We start from the raw sequence: 22942 nt of genomic DNA on the forward strand, positions 1-22942 counted from the left end.
AAGGGAATTTAATCGCAACTTGAAACCTCTGCTCGTATTCAATTGTTTCGAATTCTTATAAGTCTGATACATAATATCAGCGCTGCATCTCCTTTTAAGGTTAAAAAAAGAACATTTTTCTCTCGATTAATAGCTTTAATATTTCCCGATTTAAAGTATCCTTCCAATTTCTACGAGCATCAGAATCAAAAGCTTGTTCCCCTGATTTGACATTTTTATGATATCAAAAACACATGAGCTCGAGTATCGCTCGGGCCTCACAGGGCTCCGGCGCTTTTGAAAATGTTGCTACAAAATGGAATGCAACATTTTTCCATAGGTACGACCGCGCGGAAAAAACATTTTTCTTTAAATCGGTTATTACACATCTTGCGATACGCGACAAGGAGACGAAGTTTACTTTGCGCGCGCGCGAGATTGGTTTCGCGTTACAATCATGAATATCAGGTGTTTCCGGTCGCACCCAGAATAACGTTCTTCAGTGCTTGGGATACATATAAAGTTTATGATACTTAACAGTTTTTCAAGGTATAATCACACGGATAACAAAAACGGGGTAGGTACAATAATTAATATGACAGAGTAACGTCGTATTTATGTCTTAACAATCGCGTTTATCGAAATAAAATGTCAATAACATAAATTCTGTTTTTGACAAATGATTTTTCTAAAATAGGTGACATAATAGCATCTTACTGTATTTGGCTTTATTAAATTTTTCAATAGTAATAATAAGTATATCTTAAGAATATATTTTCTTACAACAAAGCATATATTGCATATACATATACGTAGTATATATTTATTTGGTGGATTATCTTAAATGTTTTTTTTTCTATAGAAACAGTGTATACAATAGGAGGGTTTTTTTTCTCTCCCTATTTTTTTTTCTTTTGTTTTTCTTTCCTTTCTACTGGGAGTCTAAGATCGGTTGTCCATGCCCTCTTCCTCTTCCTCCAACGTTAGTGGTATTTAAAGCGGAAGCTCTTCGTCCTTTTCCTCTTCCTCTAAAATTGGAAGTATTTGAAACGGACGCTCCTCTTACTGATCTACCTCCTTGTGGATTGATGTCGTTGGAATTACATCGCTCTAGTGTTCTTCCTCTTCCTCCTACATCAGTAGATCCTATCGCACCCGCTCGCTCTAGGCAAGCCAGGTAAAATGCCGCTCTCCGACCTTGACCTTGGGATTCGGATAATGGAGATTTCTGTGTAATTTCTTCGGTTAGATCCGTCGAAGTTTTTCTTTCTTTTGTGCTCTTTTCTTCCTGTATCGTAGCGCCCCTCTCGTCCGCTTTAACCTGGACGAGTGAGTTTACCCTATCCAAATCCCTTTGAAGTTCCTCAGTTAACACGACTCCCTCCGGTAGGACGAGAATTTCAGCTCTCGGAGAGTTCAATTTTCTGCGGGTTCTTTCGATCGCATATCGGACCGTTTCTGTATCTACTTCTCTTTTCACCGATTCATGGGATGTCGAAGCAGAAACAAACGGCTCCCACTCATCATCCCAATTATCGGGGCCGTCTCCTTCTCCGATTGAACTGTGGATCTGGATTGGTCCCGTCGCCATTCGGTCTGGGTAAAATACAGAAAGAGACAGTCAAAATAAACTTGAGGGAATCATGATTACCGATATATACATATACATTTCAAGGACTATGACCATAATCATTTTCTCATAGGAAACCTTTTTCCTCCCTTTTGTTTTTGTTTTATAGTGGACCGATCTGTATCATTAAATATCTTCTTCCTCCTGATTCACAGTCAAACTGTTCCTTTCCGTCTGTGTTGGGCGTATAAATACTGCCATCGACAAGATGCGATTCACTAAAAGCTGTTTAACTGTGGGTGCGCGGATAGTCATACAATCCCCGTTTTTTGTGATTTGGTTGATGTCTCCTGCGACGTCTCTGGGAATAGACTCCCAAATCAATGTCTTTCCTCTTCCATTCACCTCTATCCGTCCTTTGAAATGAGTTGCTTCATCCCGGTGTCCTACCGATCGGACGAGAAGATGAAGTAGGTAAAAATCATCCTCTGTTTCGGTTTTGATGATTTGGATTATAAAATGATGTCGGTAGCAGGTCGTTCTGGTAGTCCAAGCCAAACGTTGAGGCAAGTCCAGACCGAGTAATGCCATGTAAACGGTATGATCGTAGCCAGTTCGGTATCTGCCAGTGACCATAAAGATCCCATAGGATCGTCCTTGTTTTGCTTAGCTCTTTTAATAACAGGAACTAATGAACTTAGGTGATAGCGTAGATCGTTGAGATATCTATCATAGTCGTTAAATGAAATTTCTATTGCTATTGTCCATTGACTTGTAGTCATCAAGAAATTTCCTTGCGGTAGGAAGATAATCCCTTTTGTCAGTGCTGGTGCAATCGTATATGCCTTGTAATTAAAGGTCATAATTATCATATAAAAGTAAAGTAGTACGAGGTTTCCCATTGTGATCTACAAAAGAGTTCACATTAATATAATTTTCGATTTCCGATAATCTAATATTTAACTAATACGCGAATTCTATACCATTCGTCTCTCTCTCTCTCTCTTTTTTTTTGTGATGGTGTCCTTTCTGTTGTAAAAGAGGGAAAGGTCACCATTTACAAGCTCCAAAGAGACCGATGGGCACAGGTGGTTGCTCTTGCTCGGGGTCTTGGCCCTGAACTGAAGAACCTTGATCTACTTCCGCCCTTGAATTTGTTTCCGTGTCCAGCGACCTGGACCACGTAGGCGTTGGAAGGACCCAAGGGTATTCTTCCACGGGACCCTGACTCCTAAGAGCATACCTAGACAAGGTTTGCGATTGATTGGTTACTTGTGGAGTTCCAATTTCCTCTTCCGGATCATCTACTTGACCGGAAGGAATAGAAGTCAGTATAATTTCATCCCAGGGGTCTAAAAGTTCTGTCAATTGTTCTACGTGAGTTGCTTGGTTATTTAGATCTCTTCCTTCGGGAACGTCACTTCCCAAAGTAGAGGTTCCAAATTCCATCCGTGCGATTGCGTGTTTTAATCTATTAGAGTGTACATGTAATTGTTTTCCTGAATGTATATGTTGCACCTTAAAATCTACTGGGCTGGTTTCGGCTATAATGCGATATGGACCAGACCATCTTGGCGCTAATTTTCGTTTTAGGCCTGGCGTAACAGTGGTCGCGTTAACAAATACCCTATCGCCTATGGAAAAAGCATATGGTTTATTTTTGCGTTGATGATACGTTTTTCTGTCATTAGCAGCTTTTTCCGAGTATTCTTGGGCTAATCTGTGAGCTGATGAGAGTCGTAACCGTAATTCACTTACGTAATTTTCATCGGCATCGTATCTGATTGTATTCGGTTCGGTAGCTATATCAAAAGGATAAACAGGATCTCTCCCATATAATAGAAAAAACGGAGTTTCGTTAGTACTGGCGTGTACCGTTGTGTTGTAGGCAAAAAGTGCGTAAGGGACCATAATGTCCCAATTTCTTTGATCCCTATCGACATAACATGTCAAGATATCAGTTAGTGTTTTATTGAGCCTTTCAACAACTCCGTTACATTCAGGGTGATAAGCCGTAGTGAGAAGTCTTTCTATGCGCAATAATTTACATACTTCGGTCATCATTTTTGAAGTAAAGTTTGTACCTCGGTCCGTAAGTAGTTGTTTAGGAACCGAGTGCCGTAAGATAATTTGTGTAACAAAAGCCTTTGCAACTGTTTTAGTAGTTACATCAGGTATTGGGATGGCTTCAGCCCATCTAGAAAAGTGGTCTATGAAGACTAATAAATATTTATTTCCATTTTGCGTTGTTGGTAATGGGCCCTGTATATCCATGGCTGTTCGTTCGAATAATTTTGATACCTTAGGAAATATCTGTAATGGCGCTTGATGTCCAGGAAGTGGACGTCGTCTAACAGCACATTCCTGACAACTGTCGCAGTAATGGGCTATGTCTTTGTTCATGTCAGGCCAATAAAATTGCATGCGTAATTTTTTCTTCATTTTCTTTGCGCCCAAATGTCCCGAACTTGGAATGTCATGAAATAATTTAAGGATATAATCTACCATTATTTTAGGGATTACTAATCTATCCCAAATCTCATTTCGTTCAGGGATTAATTTCCTGTGATAAAGTGTCTGATCTGCATCTAAATAATAATTTGTGTTAGAGTTTGTATTTAATTCCTGCAAGGGTGTGTCATCTAACAACTGTTTTCTAATCTGATTGCAAAAGTGGTCTTTTTGTTGTTGCTCTCTAATCTGCGTTTTACTAAATATTGGATGAATCTCACGGATGGGTGCTACTGGTGCACGACTTAATGCATCTGCATTAGAATGGATCTTTCCTGGTTTGTGCACTATTTCAAACTGATACTCCTGCAGTGCTAAGTTCCAACGACTCAATCTTGAACTTTCATCTTTAACATTTATAAGCCATCTAAGTGGCCTGTGATCCGTGATAATTTTAAAGGGTCTTCCATACAGATAAGGCCTAAAATGCTTTGTCCCCCAAATTAGGGCTAGGCATTCTTTTTCTGTGGTGCTATAATTCTGTTCTGCTTTTTTTAATAAGCGGCTAGCATAGGCTATTGGCCTTTCTCCATGTTCGTCCTCCTGAGACAACACTGCACCAATTGCAAAATTTGATGCATCGGTTGCCAAAATAAAGGGCTTGCTAAAATCTGGGGATCGCAATAGAGGAGCAGTTATTAATATCTCCTTCAGCCTAGTAAAGACGGCTTCATGTTCCTCAGTCCATTGAAACTTTACATCTTGCTTTAATAAATCTGAAAGAGGTCTTGAAATTTTTGCATATTGGGGAATATGTCTGCGATAATATCCCGTTAAACCCAGAAATGCTCTGACATCACGTTCATTTTGAGGTCTTGGGAAATCTCGGACAGCTTTGACCTTTTCCGAATCTGGTTTAATGCCTTCATCTGATATTTCATGCCCTAAAAATTTTATTTCTTGTCTTAAGAAGTGACATTTTTTTGGCTTTAACTTTAGTCCGGCTGCAGCTAGTCTCTGGAAGACAAGCTCCAAACGTTCCAGGTGCGTTTCAAAGTCGGAACTGAAAACTAAAATGTCATCCATATAGACTAGGCAGATTTTGGTCTTTAATCCGCTCAAAATTAAATCTGCGCAGCGAGAAAATGTTGCAGGTGCATTTACTAAACCCATTGCCATGCGATTGAAATGATAATGTCCTGATGGAGTGCTAAATCCAGTTTTTTCCTTTGAATCTGGCTCTAAACCCAGTTGCCAAAATCCGCTCAACGTATCCATCGTAGAGAAATACTTTGCCTTTCCCAACAGGCTCAACGACTCCTGAACCAATGGCAAAGGATAAGGGTCAAATTTTGTAACCCTATTTAATTGCCTATAATCCACAACAAATCGATAATTTTCATCTTTCTTCTTTACCAAGAGTGCAGGCGAAGCCCATGGACTGCTTGAAGGCTCAACTATACCGTGTTGTACCAAGTCATCTACTAACTTATCCATTTTTTCGCGTTGGGCATAAGGGATGCGATAAGGAGCACGACGGATCGGGGAACTGTTCCCTGTATCTATCCTATGTTGTATCAAATCGCAATATCCCAAGTCAAAGTCGTTTTTTGCAAACACACTTCTATATTTGTATAATAGGTCTAACAAAGGGATCAGTTTATCCTTTTCCACTTCGCTCAGATCAAACAAATTCGCTAATTGGGCTCTAGTCAGATCATTGTTATCAAAGTGTGGTATTTTGTATTGATTTGCTTCTTCTTTAGTTTCTTCTTCTGCCTTGAAAAATGCTCCTATCTTTGTTCCCTTATTTAATTTAATTGGTTGCGTATTTGTATTCACTATTCTAACGGGTATATTCCCACGTTTTTGAGTTGTTACTAACACACTTGCACTATATAAACCCTTGGTCTTCAGAGGTAAAGGTTCAACAACACCTACTTTTCTATATCTACTTCCTCTTACTCGCCCTTCTAGAATTACCTCTGATCGAGGGGGTATGACGCAGTCATCAACAAGTGTGACATCATCTGAAGTGTCACTTCCTTTAGGGATAGTGTTTTCTAGCTGTTCGAATTTCGTTACGTTTCGTTTTACACATTTCCGAGATTTACTTTGTTTCCTTGTTCGTGCTCGATTATCTGTTCTTTTCTTCTGCTCATTATTTTTACTATTGTCACTATTTTGGGTATTGTTTGCTTGTGCTGCTTCTCTCTCAGCAGGAAGATTGGTGTTATGGCATATCTCTGCTAGTTCCCTGAAAGTTATTTCGTCACCCGTGGGGAAAATCATTTTTGCGTTTTTAATAGAGATAGTTAGATCATATTCTGCAATGATATCGATACCCATAATTCCATCATTTGGCTCCGTAATCTTGGAGTCTACAAGATAACAGTCATGATAAAATGTCAATCGACCTAGTCTAAACTTGACCCTATACTTTCCTATTGTCTCTATTGTGTGTCCAGTGACACCGACTAAATCCAAAGTCCCAATTTCCACTTTAGTTAACTCATCTAAGTTTTGGAAAAAGGACCTTGATAACAAGGACACAGCAGCACCTGTGTCGATCGTCAATCTTGCTGTTTTATTTTCTACTTCGCAAATTATGGTACATGGAGGTAATTCTCCACCTTTTGATTTACTTATACTGTTTAAGCGCGTTTCTTTGCGCATACTATTTTCATCACATCTTAGGTCAGGTCGTTCATTTGTTTTTACTGATGTTATCTTATTTCTATTTCTCTTAACATCAACATCATTACCATTCTTTCTCTGCGATTGGCTTTCTGTTTGCCTAAAATCTTCAGGAGCTGGTAACGCTAAATGTCTAGGAGAGGACATGTTAACTGGGGTTCGTTCACTATTAAAACTACTTTCTGGACCGAATTGACCATAACGCGCTTGAGAAAATGTCAACTGTTCGCTATTCTGATCAACTCCTCGTCCACAAGGACCATAACGTGCTTGATAAAATGGTATCTGTTCTATACAATTATATCGTGGTGAAACTGTCGAACCTACAATTGGGACCTGCCATTCAGGGGCATTCGTTCTTAAGCCTCCTTCCTCTCTAAATTGTGGAGGAACATTTCTCCCCTGCCACTCCGTTAATGGTCCAGCGTAATAGCTACTTCCTATCCAAGCTGGATCTGTTGGGGAATACCTTGTCAGCTCACCTCCATTTCCCAACCAAGAGGGAAACTGAACATATCTATCATAGGAATATCTTGAGAGGGGTTGTCTTTGCCTAACAGCTGGTGGTATTTGCGGGTGATTTGGAGGGGGTAAGGAGTGCTGTGAATTCTGATAGGGACGGTAATTCCCTATGCTGAGACTTGCTCTTTCTACCCTCTGAGGTGTATGCTTAAATTGAGACCTTTCACTTTTTCTAGGACTATTTGCTAATCCAGGGGTGGTTTTACTTCCTAAATTTTTGTGTAGCATCTCTAACTGCTGGGTAATTTTATTTATTTTCGCATCTAGTGTGTGGTTTTGGTAAGACTTTTCCTTATTGAACCTAGTTGAATGAGACTCCTCTGTTTCTCCTATGCTTGCAATAACGTTGCGTGTCTTTCCTGTTAACTGCTCTATTGTCTCTTCCCTAATAGCAATCTGTAGTGCTTCCGAAAATGTAGCAGGGTCATGAGACATTACATTTCGTTTTATGCGTTCATTTAGGCCATGCAAGAACTGAACTCTAAGTTTCTCGTCCAATTCTTTTTGTTGATACCTCCTTATAATCGCACTTTCCTGTTCTGTAGCACCCGTCTGTTCAATCTTAGTCGCGTCTGCCAGCGTCTGAAGGCGAACCGCAAATTCCTGCACTGACTCATCGCGTTTTTGAGTGCATGCATGGAACTTCTGTACTCGGATAGAATACGGTTCTCGATCGAACCTTTCAATCATGGCGCGTTTAAAATTTGCATAATCTAAGACTGCTTTCATCCTAAGATCTTGCCAAGCAAATTCTCTAGCTATTCCTGAGAGCTTGCATTTTGCAATACTTAAACATTGTCGTGAGGTCCAACCTGCCAAACTCGAAATTTCTTCCAAAGTATCGAAGAAATCTGAGACGCGTCCACTTTCTCCTGAGAAAGTCGGTATCATTCCCCCAAAAGCCGAAAAAGCACCGAGTGAGCTGCCACCTGCATCGCGAGATCGCGCTGCAGTACTTGCCTCAGTATCCATCGTTCAGTCCCACTTTTCCTTCTACTAAACCAATCGAGAAGCAAAATTTGGATGTCGGCCACCTCTACGATTTGGTAGGACTGCCAAATTGCATAACAATCCCACTTCTGACACCAGTGTGAGGTTGCCGAATTCGTGATTTCCAAATGTCAGGACTTATCGTATGTGGGGTGAAGGAAAGTGAGGCAAATAGCTGCAGTGACAAACAAACCCGTTTATTTACACTAAGTCTTACAATCTAGTGTGTCTTGCGTGTCTTGTCTTCTGGTGGCTCTTGATGGTTCGGTTGTTGGCCCCGGGGCAGACAGTTGATGCTCGACCGTGGGAGGTTGTGACGAATGGTGAAAGCCCGAAGTTCAATCGGATGGTGTCCACTTGTAGAGGCAGGGAAAAGTCTGGACAGTTGATTATAGTTGTTAGCTGGGGAAAGTCTGAACAGTGGTTGACACGGACAGAAGCTGGGAGAAGTCTTCACAAGGGGAGGCAGAGAAAAGTCTGCTTTGCCCTTGAGATCCAGGTTTTTATAAGATCTTTCTCCCCTGGATCTCCAGCTCCTGATTGGTCGGTTTCCTGTCTCTAGGCAGACGACCGACCATTTCGAGCTATCAAAGGTTTAAATTCGACACTGTGTTTTATTCCGATCAAGGGAATTTAATCGCAACTTGAAACCTCTGCTCGTATTCAATTGTTTCGAATTCTTATAAGTCTGATACATAATATCAGCGCTGCATCTCCTTTTAAGGTTAAAAAAAGAACATTTTTCTCTCGATTAATAGCTTTAATATTTCCCGATTTAAAGTATCCTTCCAATTTCTACGAGCATCAGAATCAAAAGCTTGTTCCCCTGATTTGACATTTTTATGATATCAAAAACACATGAGCTCGAGTATCGCTCGGGCCTCACACATATATAATAAACTTGGTAGAATTTGGACTAATTTTGATAACATATATAATAAACTTGATAGAATTATGTCGGCACTCAGAATAACACTATAACTTACGTTCAGCACAACACCTCTGAAAGGTTGCTGACCACTGGGATAGAGTATCCATAGGTACCTCTCTTTTGAATCAGCAAACACTATTTCTGGACAAACTAATTACCAGAGATGAGAAGTTACATTGTCATACATAAAAAAACAATGGCTGAATTCAAAGGCTACACCATTACTTCATCCAAAAAAGCTACTGCTATCTGTATGATGGGATATAAGGAAATAATTCATTTTCAGCTGATTAGTTCTAACCAAATGCACTGTCAACAGCAAGAATAAAGAAAAATATTCAAAAAAAATATCCATATCTGGCAAACAGAAAAGAAATTATCTTACTTATGACAGGAATGGGCAACCCTTGGCATGATGCCAAATGTGGCATGCCAACAATTTTTCTGATACACTGTAAAGTACTTAATTTTAGTATCTTAGGAAACCGACTATAATTACGGTCGGTGAAACTTCCGTTAACCTAACGGGTACTTTACGCGGATTCGAGATTAGTTTGCCAGGCCTGGGCTTTTAAGCGTGCACCGAAAGATTAGTAATAATAACGATAAATATCAAGTCAGATCAAAAGTTCAAATATATTTAATTAGCAACTAGAACGTACTACGTACAAATGTCAATAATCCAAACAAAATTTATTAACGAAAATCAACAAGTCAACCCGACAATAAACTCAGCTACTTAGCTTAACTTAATAGTAATTTCCCCTTTGAAATTCGACAATCAAATACTTAGAAACTATGAACAAAATCTCTTACTAATTAAACGTCTATCCGTCACCTCACTATACGAAGAAACTATTTCCTCAATACTTTCGATATCGTCAAATCGTCAATCGAACTCCTCTTTAACACCTTGGATCATCCAATTATCAATCTGGACTTCTATCAGAAAATACTTCGCTTTCGAATCTACCTCGCTCTCAACGTCGCCTCAATTTGGAATTCACCTCGGTTTGGAAATCACCTCTCCTTCTTCGGTTAACGTATGGGTTTTATACTGTGAGGTGACGTCACACTTGAGCTGGGTTACTCCCCTTATTTACATACTTAGTTGCTAACATTAACTTTCTGTTCTGGCAGCTTTAAGTTTCCGACAAAGCTTATAAACCGTTTACAAAATATTTATCATAATTTTCTGGGATGTTTAAGACGGTTTATCAAGTATTTCTCTACTAGTGATTGTGGGGACTCCCCCTCCATTTTTTTTTCTGTGGACTGTTACTTCCGCCGAGCAGCGCAAGTGCGCAAGATTTTTCCTTCGGCGCTTATTTCTCCGTGAGTTGTTTTATCTTCATTTTTCATTACTAACAAGAGAGTGGTGGGGAACCTTCGTCCTAAATAAACATAAACCCCAAACAAAAAGATAATAAAACGGAAATAATAATAAAATAAAAAATAAGGTTCGGACTCAGTTCCTTACAACACATGGCTTACCTTAGAAAATAAATATCCAACATCTTTACTGAGTTGTATATTGTAACTTAATAGAATACAATTTTATTGAATAGTATTATACTAAATAAAAATGCAAAAAAAAACAAACATTATCAACCGTTTGTGTATAAAGTAATAAGAAAATGAAATAAACATTCTGTTTCCAAGATAAGATCTCTGCAGTATACTGAGTTACAAGATTTATCCTGTTCAGTTGTTGCATCATTCACCAGGCAGCCAGACATGGAGGAATTTCTTTCCTATTATTTTATATATTTTTTTGTATTCATAAAGAATTTAATCACATTTCTAAATTGTGTTTACATGTGGATTTTGATTCTTTGAAAAGGTGCTCACGATACTTAAAAGACACTAAATAATAATATGCTCCCAAAAATTTTGGTTGGCATATGAGAAAATTTTGTATCATAGTTTTGGCAATTTCAGCATGTACACTTATAAGTAGCCCATCCCTGTTCTATAACAATGCTAAACCACTGGTTGTAATAGCCATCCAGCAAAAACTTAAAAGACCTTGGAAAATGAAAATTATTAAGTTTAGTAAGAGATGGCGCCTAACGCCAAGCTCTAGTGCCAAATTGTCTTATTAATTATTTATTTATTATAGCCAACTCTAGCCCGAAAATTCGACTCTTGTGGATGTATAGCTTTGTAACGGGTTAGTCGTTATTTATTTAGACCTTGGAAAATTTTACCTCACAGATTGAGCACTTACAGATTATCACCTCTTCTGATCTCTATACAATATCTAAGAGAAAAAGCTTTAGTTCAAGTACAACTATACACTGTCCTATAATTTTTTGTTTTTGGCCAAAATCAATTTAATTTTATAAGAGGAATAAAAAAAACCTGGTTCAACAATGGTAAAACTGTCATATCAAATAATGGACAATGTATCTTAAATAGATATTAGTTCATACAGTTAAAACGTTTTACAGCTAACACAAAAATATAACATTATTTATGACCAAAGCTAGGACATTGTTCCAGTGGCGTAATTATTATTGTGCAATGTCTACAGACCCATGACATAAGGAGACCAAGACTGGGTTCTGGGCACTGTTTCTACACAATGGCATAAATATAAGAATTTTGTTAATTATATAAGAAATATTGTAATATATTTTTGTTTTTGTGAATAGAAACAATTAAATAATAAGCCTATACATTTATTTAATATTATTTCAGATAGTTTTTATAGTTTGTTTTTTCAATTACACTTGTCATTTTGTACAATTGAAAAATGACAACATCTTAAATTATATTATAACATTATACAAATAATAATAATAATAATAATAAAATTTATGAATATGATTTTGTTTTTAAAATTATTTTATTATTTACATGGAAATGTGCACTTTTCTTTTTAAAAAACAACATGGTCTGGTTGTAGTTAGCCAGTAATGTGACAAGAAAGTATATGTTGTCTAATGGCATCATTTATATAAAATATATTTAACAAAAATAATTTTACTTTGTTGGACATAAGATGCATATTTATATTATTTATTCATTAATCCAATTATGTAACCACAATATTAGCTGTAAACATTATGTGATTGCTGTGATTATTTTTCTATTCCTTTGTCACTTTGTAATATTTTTGTTTTATTTTTTCATAATAACTAATAATTTTTATTTTGTTTAAAAAAATCTTTTTTTAGATTACTTTTGTTATGTTTCTTTGATATTAAATTTATTTACAACAAAAGAGATTTTTAATATAGCTACTGATATGTTCTAATAATTTAAAAATTTCGTTTATAGAGTCCTATACCAACATGAATGTAGAGGGACTAGGCTTTAAGTATTAGAGGACCCTTTACCATATGTTGCTCAAAGGACTAAAAGTTTTAGTAACACTATAACATTGCCTTAAATGCCTACTTCACTAATAAGTGTGTAATTACTCTAAGTTTAGTACTATATTTTACAATATTGTCTCTTAATTTATATTAATAATAAACATCATTAAGCAAACTAATATTTATTACTAATGTAAATAATTTATATTCATTAAAGCACCAATATATGTGGTAATTTATTTGCTACAGGAATGGATGGGAGCAATTAGTAGTTGTTAAACAGTTTTTAAGTAAAGGAACTTTGAAAGAATTGTGTAAATATGTTAATAATTTAATGGCCCAACACTAAGAAACTTTTAAATTGAAATTGTCAATGAATTTCATTTGTTTGTAATTTAAATTTTGTGTGTGATTACATTTCTAACTAGTTTTTATGTTGGCATTTCTTAATTCAGTTAACATGTAAGCTTTGTCTGAGGTCACAAATGAAGTAACAAGATTCTTAGAAGTTAAAAAAAAAAACCTTTATTTTGTTAGAAGATCCCTTTTGATGTTATGAACATCATGCCAGTCTGATCATTAAGAGACTTTTTTCAAATTGTGTGCCTTTTTCACCAAATCCTCTAGTCACACTGTGCTGAGATTTTCAAAAATATATAACTTGAACATGTCTTTTTAACGTCAGAGTCGATAAAATCAAAACTTATACTAATTGAAATCTTATTTATATACCATAATGTTATCAATTGATCTGTTATAGGCGAGTCCCAAAATGATTGCAATAAGTAAATTCTATTGTATATTAACTAACACTAAATATTAACTGTACACATAAAAACTTACCTGAATTTTTTGGATCATCCTTTGCAATAAGTGTGTCATAAATTTCTTTCATTTGTTCTACCAACAATCCACTATTATGATTCTCTGTAACTGAATGGTTTAAATTAGTTTCGTCAAATGAGTTCACAGTAGAATGAGAAAATGAAGATGGTTTTCCAAAATGTTTTTGTAATTGTTCACTCAATTTTAGAGGATCTAATGTTTGTTTGGCAAACTGTGGATTTTGTATTACAGTTTCATTACTTTGTTGTTCTTGATCATAAATTTTATGTTTGTTGGTTATATAATTTAAGTCATTATTATAGATGTTAGAACCATTTTCTATTTTTAATCTTTTTCTTGGAGGTTGATCATCTTCAAAATCATCTGGTGTTAAGTGATTTGGTAAATAAGGATTGGGATAAAATCTCCTTTGTTCTCTAACACCACTGTAATAATAATCTGGATATCTTTTATAAGCACCTGGATATGCATATTGTCTATAATTTGCAAAATTTATTGCATTTCTTTGATAAAGGTTATCATCTACATGAACCAAGATACCAGGATTGTAATATACAAGTGAAGCTTCTTCATGAAATGAAAATTGTCGGCCCATGCTTTCTATTCTATATGGATATCTCCACATTTTATCTTCATACAAAAATTCATGTCTTGGAACTAGCAGTTCCTAAAAAATACAACATTATTAAATATAAAAAAATGTAAGCATATAACAGATAATTAGATTAATGTAAGATCAGTAGAATTATTAAAGATCATTTAAAAATTTTAGTAGTGTTAGATGAGTAGTATTAATGTTTTTAAAAATTTATATGATTGACTCTCTAAAATGACAAGTTATTGTAAACTACATTTAAAAGTTAATTTTATAAACTGAGCCATTAACTAATCATAATAAAATTTTGATATAAACTCTCATTGCTCATAAAACAATTAGTTTTGAAAGCCATGATTAGAAATAAATAAATAAATTTTTTTATTCACAACTTATGAAGACCTTTATTGTTACTTCTATCTTTCTCCTTTTTCAACATCTCATAATAGATTTTTATGATTGTGCTGAAACTTTTTTAACATTTCCACATATCAAGGCAGATATACAGTCTCAAATAAAAAGTTGACTCCACCATGAAAGCTGTTTTGTTCCCGAAATGTTGAAAAAAGACAAAATAAAAAGACATTTATTGTTACTTCTAATTTGTGATTATTATTATATTGTATTACTGTCCTGGCAATTAAGTATATTAAAGAAATTTTTAAATTTAAATTTAGGATGAAGACAATAAATTTTGTTCTCTTCATTTCTGTATCATTATGCAAAAAACTAAAACACATTCAATGCAAAAATACATTTTGACAATTGAGTTCTAGAATGCATTTTGTTGTTGTTTGATTCTTTCTGATTTCTAAAGTTTAGATAAAATTATTGAAACCTACTTGATTATTTGTTACTTCTAATCATTTTATTAAAATCTGTTATGTTTTTGAAAAGCCATCCTTTATCCTGTGATATTTTGGAAGGACAGGACAATATGACAGGAGTACCAGAAGAAAAATAATCATGGATATACCTTACAAAAGTCATCATTTACAGGAATTAAATCAAAAGTTCAATCTTTCATCAACTTCTCAACAACCCAACTCAGATCAAATTGAAATGGCTAATGAATCCAAAGCTGTTTCAAGCAAATGAAGCATAGATCTGAATACCAGTCTGCAGATGTTGGTCGTTTAGCCAATATGTATATTCTGCAATATACATATTGGAATATTCTGTTGAAATATTCATTGCTGAATGAAATACAAGAGGGTTACAGATACAACAAGAAAAGTTTCAAGATAAAGAGGGAGATAATGTCTATTTCTTTCTAGAGAGAACAGTTTTACATTGATTTACTAGAGCCAAATCAGCAACTGTATAACATTCCAATGTTTTCATGACATCAAGGCCTGTCAAGAGAGCATACATGACAATACATTATTTGGAGACCTGAGCTCAGGAGGCAACCAAGGATAGCAAATCTTTGTCCAATATCAAATAGTTAACTCAAATATACCCCACAATGAGAAGTTGGAACATCTGATAAAGGAAACAATCAAATATTTAATATCCTTCCATCAATATTTCTACTATATTAAAAACATGAATGTAGACTATACAAAATGGTGTCTTTACTTGTCCTTCTTCACACCAGGATCTTCTTTAGATTGGTTCCTGGAGTGAAAAAGGACAAGTCAAGACACCATTTTAAATAGCCTATGTTTGTGTTTTTAATGAACTTTAGTATCCTGGATTATTATTTCTTAAATGTAATTTCAACTACAGTTGAATTTATATTATCCTGCTGCCAGTTGAAAATTCCCAATGTTAAGTGAACATCATAAAATTTTTTGTCAGCATCCAAACATGGCTATGGCAAACAGAGATAAAGGAGAGAGCTGATAATGCTGATCTGAGAGGATCTTACTAAACTATATTTTTCTTGTGTGAACCGTCTTTGTAAGCCAAGTAATGATATTGGTAGACGCTCGAACAGCATCGGTTAGGGAAACTTTGTTTATTTATTAATATGCATTTCGGGTTGGCTTACAAAGACGGTTCACACAAGATTAATATTCACAGCATCCACACCTACTACTATATTTTTCTTGATGGTGGAAACCAATCGCAAGGCTGCCTCAGTACATTTCACTAACAAAGAATCATTGTTGGTGAAGTGTTCTCCCAAAGTAAGTTGCACAGACATCTATCAAACTGCCAATTGAATTCCCATCTGCTTTAACTGTGGACAGCAAGATGCAACCAACACTATTGCTGAGACATTACCCAGCAAAGACTGACCAGTTCTTTCACCATATTAATTCTTGCTATTGAGGAGTTCTGGAGTCTGGACAACCCCTAACACCTGAAAAGACCATATAGTTCCGGTCCATGAGCTGTCAATCACCTATACGTTGCCATCAATTGCTGTTCAATCTGCCTCAGGAACCTATTAACTGTTGTTTGTCATCTAGTCATCCATTGCTGAAAAACTAAACTAACAACAGTAATCTCAAAAGGTAAGGTAACCTCACTTGGTTGAAATCCTCTTACAACACTTCCATATTGTTAATTCTTTTCTATCGTCGTCAATGTACTGTACATAACATTCAATCCCTCATGCACACTGGAGTAGCAGTTCAGAAATGGCCAACATCCTGTGTGTTAAATTACACAAGATATTGACTCTGATGTGGCAAGCCATTTTTGGTACGATCAGGGCATCACTGAAAATCCTTGAACAATGTACTGTCCAAGTGCAGGCTAATTCATTGACCATCTCTGTTGAGATTTTGATATTGGAATACTGTAGTGATAAACTAATCCTCAGCCACAATTTCCTAAAGAAAAACTAATACCTTATAGATTCATTCATTTTACAGGCAATCATTGTCTTTGCTAATATCTGCATTAACTATCTTAAGCAATACTTGATTACATGCAGAGCGATATCATTGTCCACAATTCTCAATGATTGACATCTGGTATTTGGCAATTACCACTACCTCACATTATAGAGAGAATTGTTTTTATCTTGCTGATGAACCAATAATCAACAGCTGTTTCAACTAATGATTTGATGTCAATATAAAACCTGAACTGTTGACTGATCTGTTGATTCTATTCTCAGAATATGAAACCTTATTTGCTTCAGAAGTACTATTGGAAGTCATCAGAAGGTCAAAGGCAAATTGTTGCCACAGTGAAGCATCAGATTCAAATAGGAGATTACCCATGATCAAGCAGAAATCTTACCAGGTTTCATAACTAGAACAATCAAGACAATGAAAAATGCACACTATGATAAAGGATATTGATTGGTTCTCATATTATTCTAGAAAGTTTTGTTCCAATGTAAACTTACAAACCTTTATACTCAATTCTTTGGACTTAAATGTTGCATATACTAATGATGTAATATATAAAGTAAAATCAGAATGTAATGTATCTTTTACTTCAATTAAATTTAAACTTAAATCACTTAGTATAGATCACATTACAGTAGAATGTTACAAATGTTTATTTGATGAATTTTTAATGATGTTAGAATTGTTTAATGAAATTAAAAGAACTTTTGCAAATTTTGATACCATTTTATAAAACAGCTATTGCTAATTAACTGTAAAGGTGATTTAGGTCATCCAATACTGCTGATTTCTGTAATCAGTAAAATATTTCAACAGATCAAATGAATTGAATAAGTCAAGTACAAGTACAGCTAATTTTTTTTTTTTTTTTTTTTTTGTAACTCTTTCCGCCCAGTGGGCACTAAGAGGGCCTCTTACAGCAAGCCCATTATGGGTTCGGCCAGGCCCACAATGGGGCGGCCGGGTGGTGAGGGACGGGGACCGACATATCTGGACGGACCACCCCCCGAAAAATTCCTGGGGATTTTTCGACCCGTCCGGATTCGATCCCGGGTCCCCCAGGGCGGCAGGCTGCTAACCTTGACCGCTCGGCCATCCGGCCGCAAAGTACAGCTAATTTTTCCCATTTAGGTCATATCTTTATTTTAAATGATTTAATGCAAGAAAAACCAAACAAAAAAAGAAGAAATTATATGCTGTATTTGTTAATTTCAAATATGCATTTGATAGCATAAATCATTTCATCTTGTGGTCATTACTTGGAAAAACAAATGAATATAAATAAATCTTTCTAAAAGCAATAAAAGATGTTTATAAATAGGGCTGCTGAAGGAATAAAAACTTTGGAAAGTAACACTACCTTGCTAAATCTAGATGTTAAACTACTACAGTGTAAAAGTACAAATCCAACTTTGAAAAAGCAAAAAATCATTAAGTGGAAATAGATATTTTATTAAAGGTTACTGCTGCAATCAAGACATTTTAATCTCTCTGTAACAAATTTTCTATCAAAATTGCCATCACATTTGTCACATCTTCAAAGCTTTCATCAGAATTTTATCCAAATTTCTAAAGATCCATTACAATAATAAAAATTCTGAAGCTGAAAGCGAACTGATGTCAAAAAGTAGCCTGGTTAATAATGCAATTATGGAAGTAGATATATAGGTTTAAATAAAAAGAAAAATTGATGTCATCAGACAGAAGCACAACCATTAATCGATTAAAAGTTAGAATTTCAATAACATAACCAAAAAATCATAAACCTGAATAATACCAGTTATTTCATAATTTATATTATATAACATATAGTAGAAGTTACTTTTATGTCATTTATTTATGTATGCACCTGCCTAATGTAGAGATTTTAAACATGATTATTTATTAACTTATTGAACTGGATTTACTAAATATATTCTCACTAATTATTTACTGTAAAGAATCAACTAATTTGATTTGATGATTTTAAAAATAGCAGATTTACTAACCAATTAAATACATACATAACACAATAACTACTTCCGATTTGATTACAAAGTAGCCAATTACCTGCTGTTAACGAATGAAATGGATTAATAAACTGATTCAATGTTGGAATTTGAAATGTTTCAAATAAAATCGGTTTACACTTCGTGAAAAGTTTTACTCCAATAAAACTCAGAATGAGAAGCATTATCATCTCTGCTCTCGTTTTTAAATCGTTATTTTGTTTATTTACCATATAAATAGCATCATAGAAATTCAAACATCGATATATAATAATCACCTACCAGATTACTTACGACACGAATGGCGAACGTAAACAAAACTTTGACATTTAATTGTTGCCACCCACCAGATTATAAATTTCTTCAAAAATAATTCTTTAAATTATTAAATAAATTTAATTGTATTATTTTGTTACGATGTTTAACTTTAATTAATTTAAATTAAATTTGAATGGTAATTTTTTTTTTTTTACTGTTTCGGCACCGATAATGTCTGTTATTACATTCACTACAGGTTCGGTGACTCAAAAGAAACGTCTGTTTTAATGTTTATATCGACACTTATTTTGATTCAGTTAAATATTTTAATAGTAATAAAATTAGTACTTTAAAAATTATAAACTGGTAGTTTATTAACCATATAAAGATGACCATAAAAATTAATTACTAATTTAAAAAATATTCGTTTAAATTTTTTGAATTTCCAGACTGAAGTTCGGGATTATTTTTTTAATACAAATGATGCTCCAGTATTTTAAAAGGATATAAATTTTTATTTGCAAACTAGCAAACAGATCCGGCGTTGCCCGTATGAGGACAAACATTAAAATGAAAACCATATTAAAAGTTTGGTTATTTTAGCGTACTGTAAGGTTGCCGGCAGGGTGCAAACTATGTCAAGAGGGTCAAGCAGTCGCGAAGGGTCGTATGTGGGCGATCGGCACTGAGACAGACTCTACGGTTACAAGAAACCGTTTATTTGACATGAAAGAAGCTTACAAGCCGCGATCTTGGAAGTTCTACGTCGGCAGCGGCCACTGGGTCTTCCTCTCCTTTTCAAGATAGTTCCATTTTGAAGGAGTGTCCCTGGTCGCGAATGGCCAGTTACCTCGACGTCTCGACGACTCCGGGACGATGCGGTCGACTTCCGTTGATGGAAAGATGTCGATCCGAGGTCGGGAGACGGAAACGAAGATGGGCACGAGACCAGGAGCGTAGCAATCGAAAATGGCGCTTAGGGCACGCATCAAAGTTGCGCCCCTTCGTAAATTATCTTGATATGAAAAACATACACTAAATAAAACAGTCATAAATCTTACTTACAAAGCATATTTATTTTCTATTTTATAACGAAAGTGAATCCGTAAATCCTTTACACTTACAATTGCAGCTTCCTGGCCTTCTGCGACGCAAAGATATCGATGATGTTTTCGGAATCAGTTTTTTCCGTTTTTTCTCGCTTTACACCGAGCAAAGTTAGGTCGCATAACCTTTCTTGACCCATTGTAGCCCTCAAATACGAAAGTATTAATTTTAACTTACTGATAGCTCGCTCACAATTTGCGATGGATACTGCAATTGTGAGCAGAATTTGAATGGAAATACGAAGATTCGGAAATACACTTTCATTCCAGTACTGTAAAATAAATTCAAGTAACTCTTCAGATTTCTTTATGTTGACGTTTTTTCTTGTAGATGTTAGCATTCGAACATCCAATATTTCTTCATAAAACTGTTCCCCGTTAACATCGTAACCATAGAAATCTCGAAATTACATTTCTTTTTTAAATCGTCGAAGTCGTCAGTGTCGTTTTAACAGCGAGAAGAAATCCAAATCTGGCGTCACTTTCATGCAAACGAGTAAACCTTTCACTTATTTCACACAGAATACGATCCCGAGGTCCCTTCATTACTCGTTCCATTTCTTCTTTAGTGATCAACACTGCGTCCGACGCTCTCTCTCTCTCCAGCAATACATTTTTTTCTCCTTCGACGCCTTTCCGTGGCTACATCCCATTCCTGACAAATATTAAATCCTCTTTTTTAATGCCTCATTAACTAACCTCTCTCCTTCATTTGAAAAATAGTGTCGGAAGGCTTTTATGTCCAAGGCAGCATTATAAAAATTCATAGTAGGGTCCTAGAGCCGCTTTTGGACACGGTCAATGGGAGCGAGTACATCGTCCCAAAATCCTAACAACGTCAGAAAACCGTAGGACAACACTGCAAATGCACCGCCTGCACGCACCATTCATTCCCTCTCGCTCATTAGCGAAGCGCGAGTCGCGAACGAAATTGTTTGATATGAATTAGTTTATTTTGAATATACAACAACGAAACCCGATAATATAAAGTAAATACACTAAATTTAACTCGTTCCTTACGGCGGTTGTGTGTGTATTTACTTGGTTTATTTTGGTTTTTAAATTTAATAAATGGTGATTTTGCGCGCCCCCCTTTGAAAGGCGCCCGGGGCACGTGCCCTACTTTCCCCACCCTAGCTGCACCACTGCACGAAACACACACACAACAATAGATCCTTTACTTGGAACTTTCGGGAGAAGAAGCCGTCGCGTCCTTGAATTCTCAATTATATCCGTTTTCCTCCGTTATTTAAAACTAAGCATCGAGTGCCATGACGTCACCAAAGGCCTCAACGCAGAATCCGAATATTTTTTACAGTGTATCTGCCATAATTATTTTTTCGCATACCCTCGAGGATACGCGGACCCCTACTTGGGGACCGCTGCTTTAGGAAAGTGGCGCTATTTAGAAGGAGGGTATATCAATTGTATCCTTGTCGTTCAGAGATATTGAAAAAAGGTTTATGTTCTTAGAGCTATGAAAATACACAATTTCTTCTTGTTTGTGATTGTTTCTCTAGAAAAATATTTTTTTTTTGTTTTTGAAATTGTTGGAAAAAATTTGTTGATTTGTGTTAAAAAATTGTAAATGTCCTTGTGAAGGTATAAAACGGAATTTCTAAAATTAATTAAGTTCTGCGCACAACAGGTAACAATTGTTGACGCGCGCCAACAATCTTTCTTTTTCGATTATTTCGAAGCGCTTTTGTTTGTTGTTGAGCTTTCTTGCGAGTTTTCAAAAGAATGAGTGAAAAAAAGAATTGTTTTTGGAAGTGGATTGGAAGGATCTTCGGACGAAGACCTCCGAGTGAAGAGAATGTTGAAGAGAGAGAGAAAAAGGCAGAAGTCTGTGGACTTCCGCCAGAATCTTCGGAAAATCCAAAGGTTCCAGAAGATGGAGGACTTTCGTCAGGGTCTTCGGAGTGTCAGAAGGATCCAGGCGTCAGTGGGCCTTCTTCAGAGTCTTCTTCAGAGTCTTGGGAGCCTTTCGAACCTACAGAGCGCGAGAATCCCGAGATTTATTGGGACAAAGCCAAGCTAGCAAGACTCAAACAGGCTTTCGTGGAGTACGAAAAGCAACTGGAAATCAAAGCCACTTTACAGCGCGCAATGTCCAGAGGTCCACCAGAAAATAAAGAGAAGTCCAAAATAAACTGGAACTTCACTTGCTGTTGTTTTGGCAGAGGCGAGAAATCCAAAGCCGATGTTTATTCAAACAACTTTCAGCAATATTGCAATCAGGGATATGATAGCCAATATTTGGGTAAGTGCAGGTTTTGGCAGATTGCGCGTTCTCTTAATTCGATTCTTTCTTTGGCGAAATATTTAATCTTTGATTTAATTTTGCAGACATTGCGGAGTAATTTGACAAGAAAATTGGCATATATTTTGAGAGAAAGAGATCCTCTGGCACAGTACATCCTTAAAGCAGACGCCAGTCAAGTGGAAAGAATTTATCGATTTGTGACAGACTCTCGGATTGGACATTTAACCCGGACTTGACAGTAACACCCGGACTTGACAAATGACCAGAATGTGACAGTCTCCCACCGATATATGACGTTAAAACCCCGGATGTGACGGAAGGATGATATGTAAATGGATATTCTAATATAACAGCAATCGCTTCTAATATTTGTTGTTTAAAGACGAATGATGGATAGTTCTGTCTTTGTTCTGTAATTTTACATCAGCCAATGAACTAATTTTGACAACTTTAAATAGATTTTACAATCATAAATTTCGAACCTCTTATATAACTGTATTTATCGATGAATATACAGTATAATAAAAAATAAATTCCGTATTTCTGCATTCTGTGTATTTTTTAATCCAAATTTAAAGTATCCGGAAGGAAATTATTAATCGCCATT

At 35.7% G+C, this 22942-nt stretch overlaps 1 protein-coding gene and 1 pseudogene across 1 annotated transcript in view; both read right to left on the bottom strand.

Moving 5' to 3' along the window:
* The window catches only part of LOC136982828 (zinc finger CCHC domain-containing protein 7-like), a 36372-nt gene extending 17323 nt beyond the window's left edge, over positions 1 to 19049 (bottom strand). Inside the window, exons 1-2 of the mRNA XM_067279358.1 lie at positions 18988 to 19049; positions 13307 to 13976 (exon numbers count right to left, since the gene is read on the bottom strand). Coding sequence (XP_067135459.1) covers positions 13307 to 13934 — 628 coding nt within the window. The 5' untranslated portion in view covers positions 13935 to 13976; positions 18988 to 19049. The remainder of the gene's footprint in view (positions 1 to 13306; positions 13977 to 18987) is intronic.
* A 1034-nt stretch (positions 19050 to 20083) lies between these two features.
* On the bottom strand, positions 20084 to 20836 carry LOC136982820 (uncharacterized; annotated as a pseudogene).
* Positions 20837 to 22942: the final 2106 nt, after the last annotated feature.

The sequence above is a fragment of the Centruroides vittatus genome, unplaced genomic scaffold (genome assembly GCF_030686945.1).
Source record: "Centruroides vittatus isolate TY-2023 unplaced genomic scaffold, ASM3068694v2 contig_864, whole genome shotgun sequence".
NCBI classification, from domain to species: Eukaryota; Metazoa; Arthropoda; class Arachnida; order Scorpiones; family Buthidae; genus Centruroides; species Centruroides vittatus.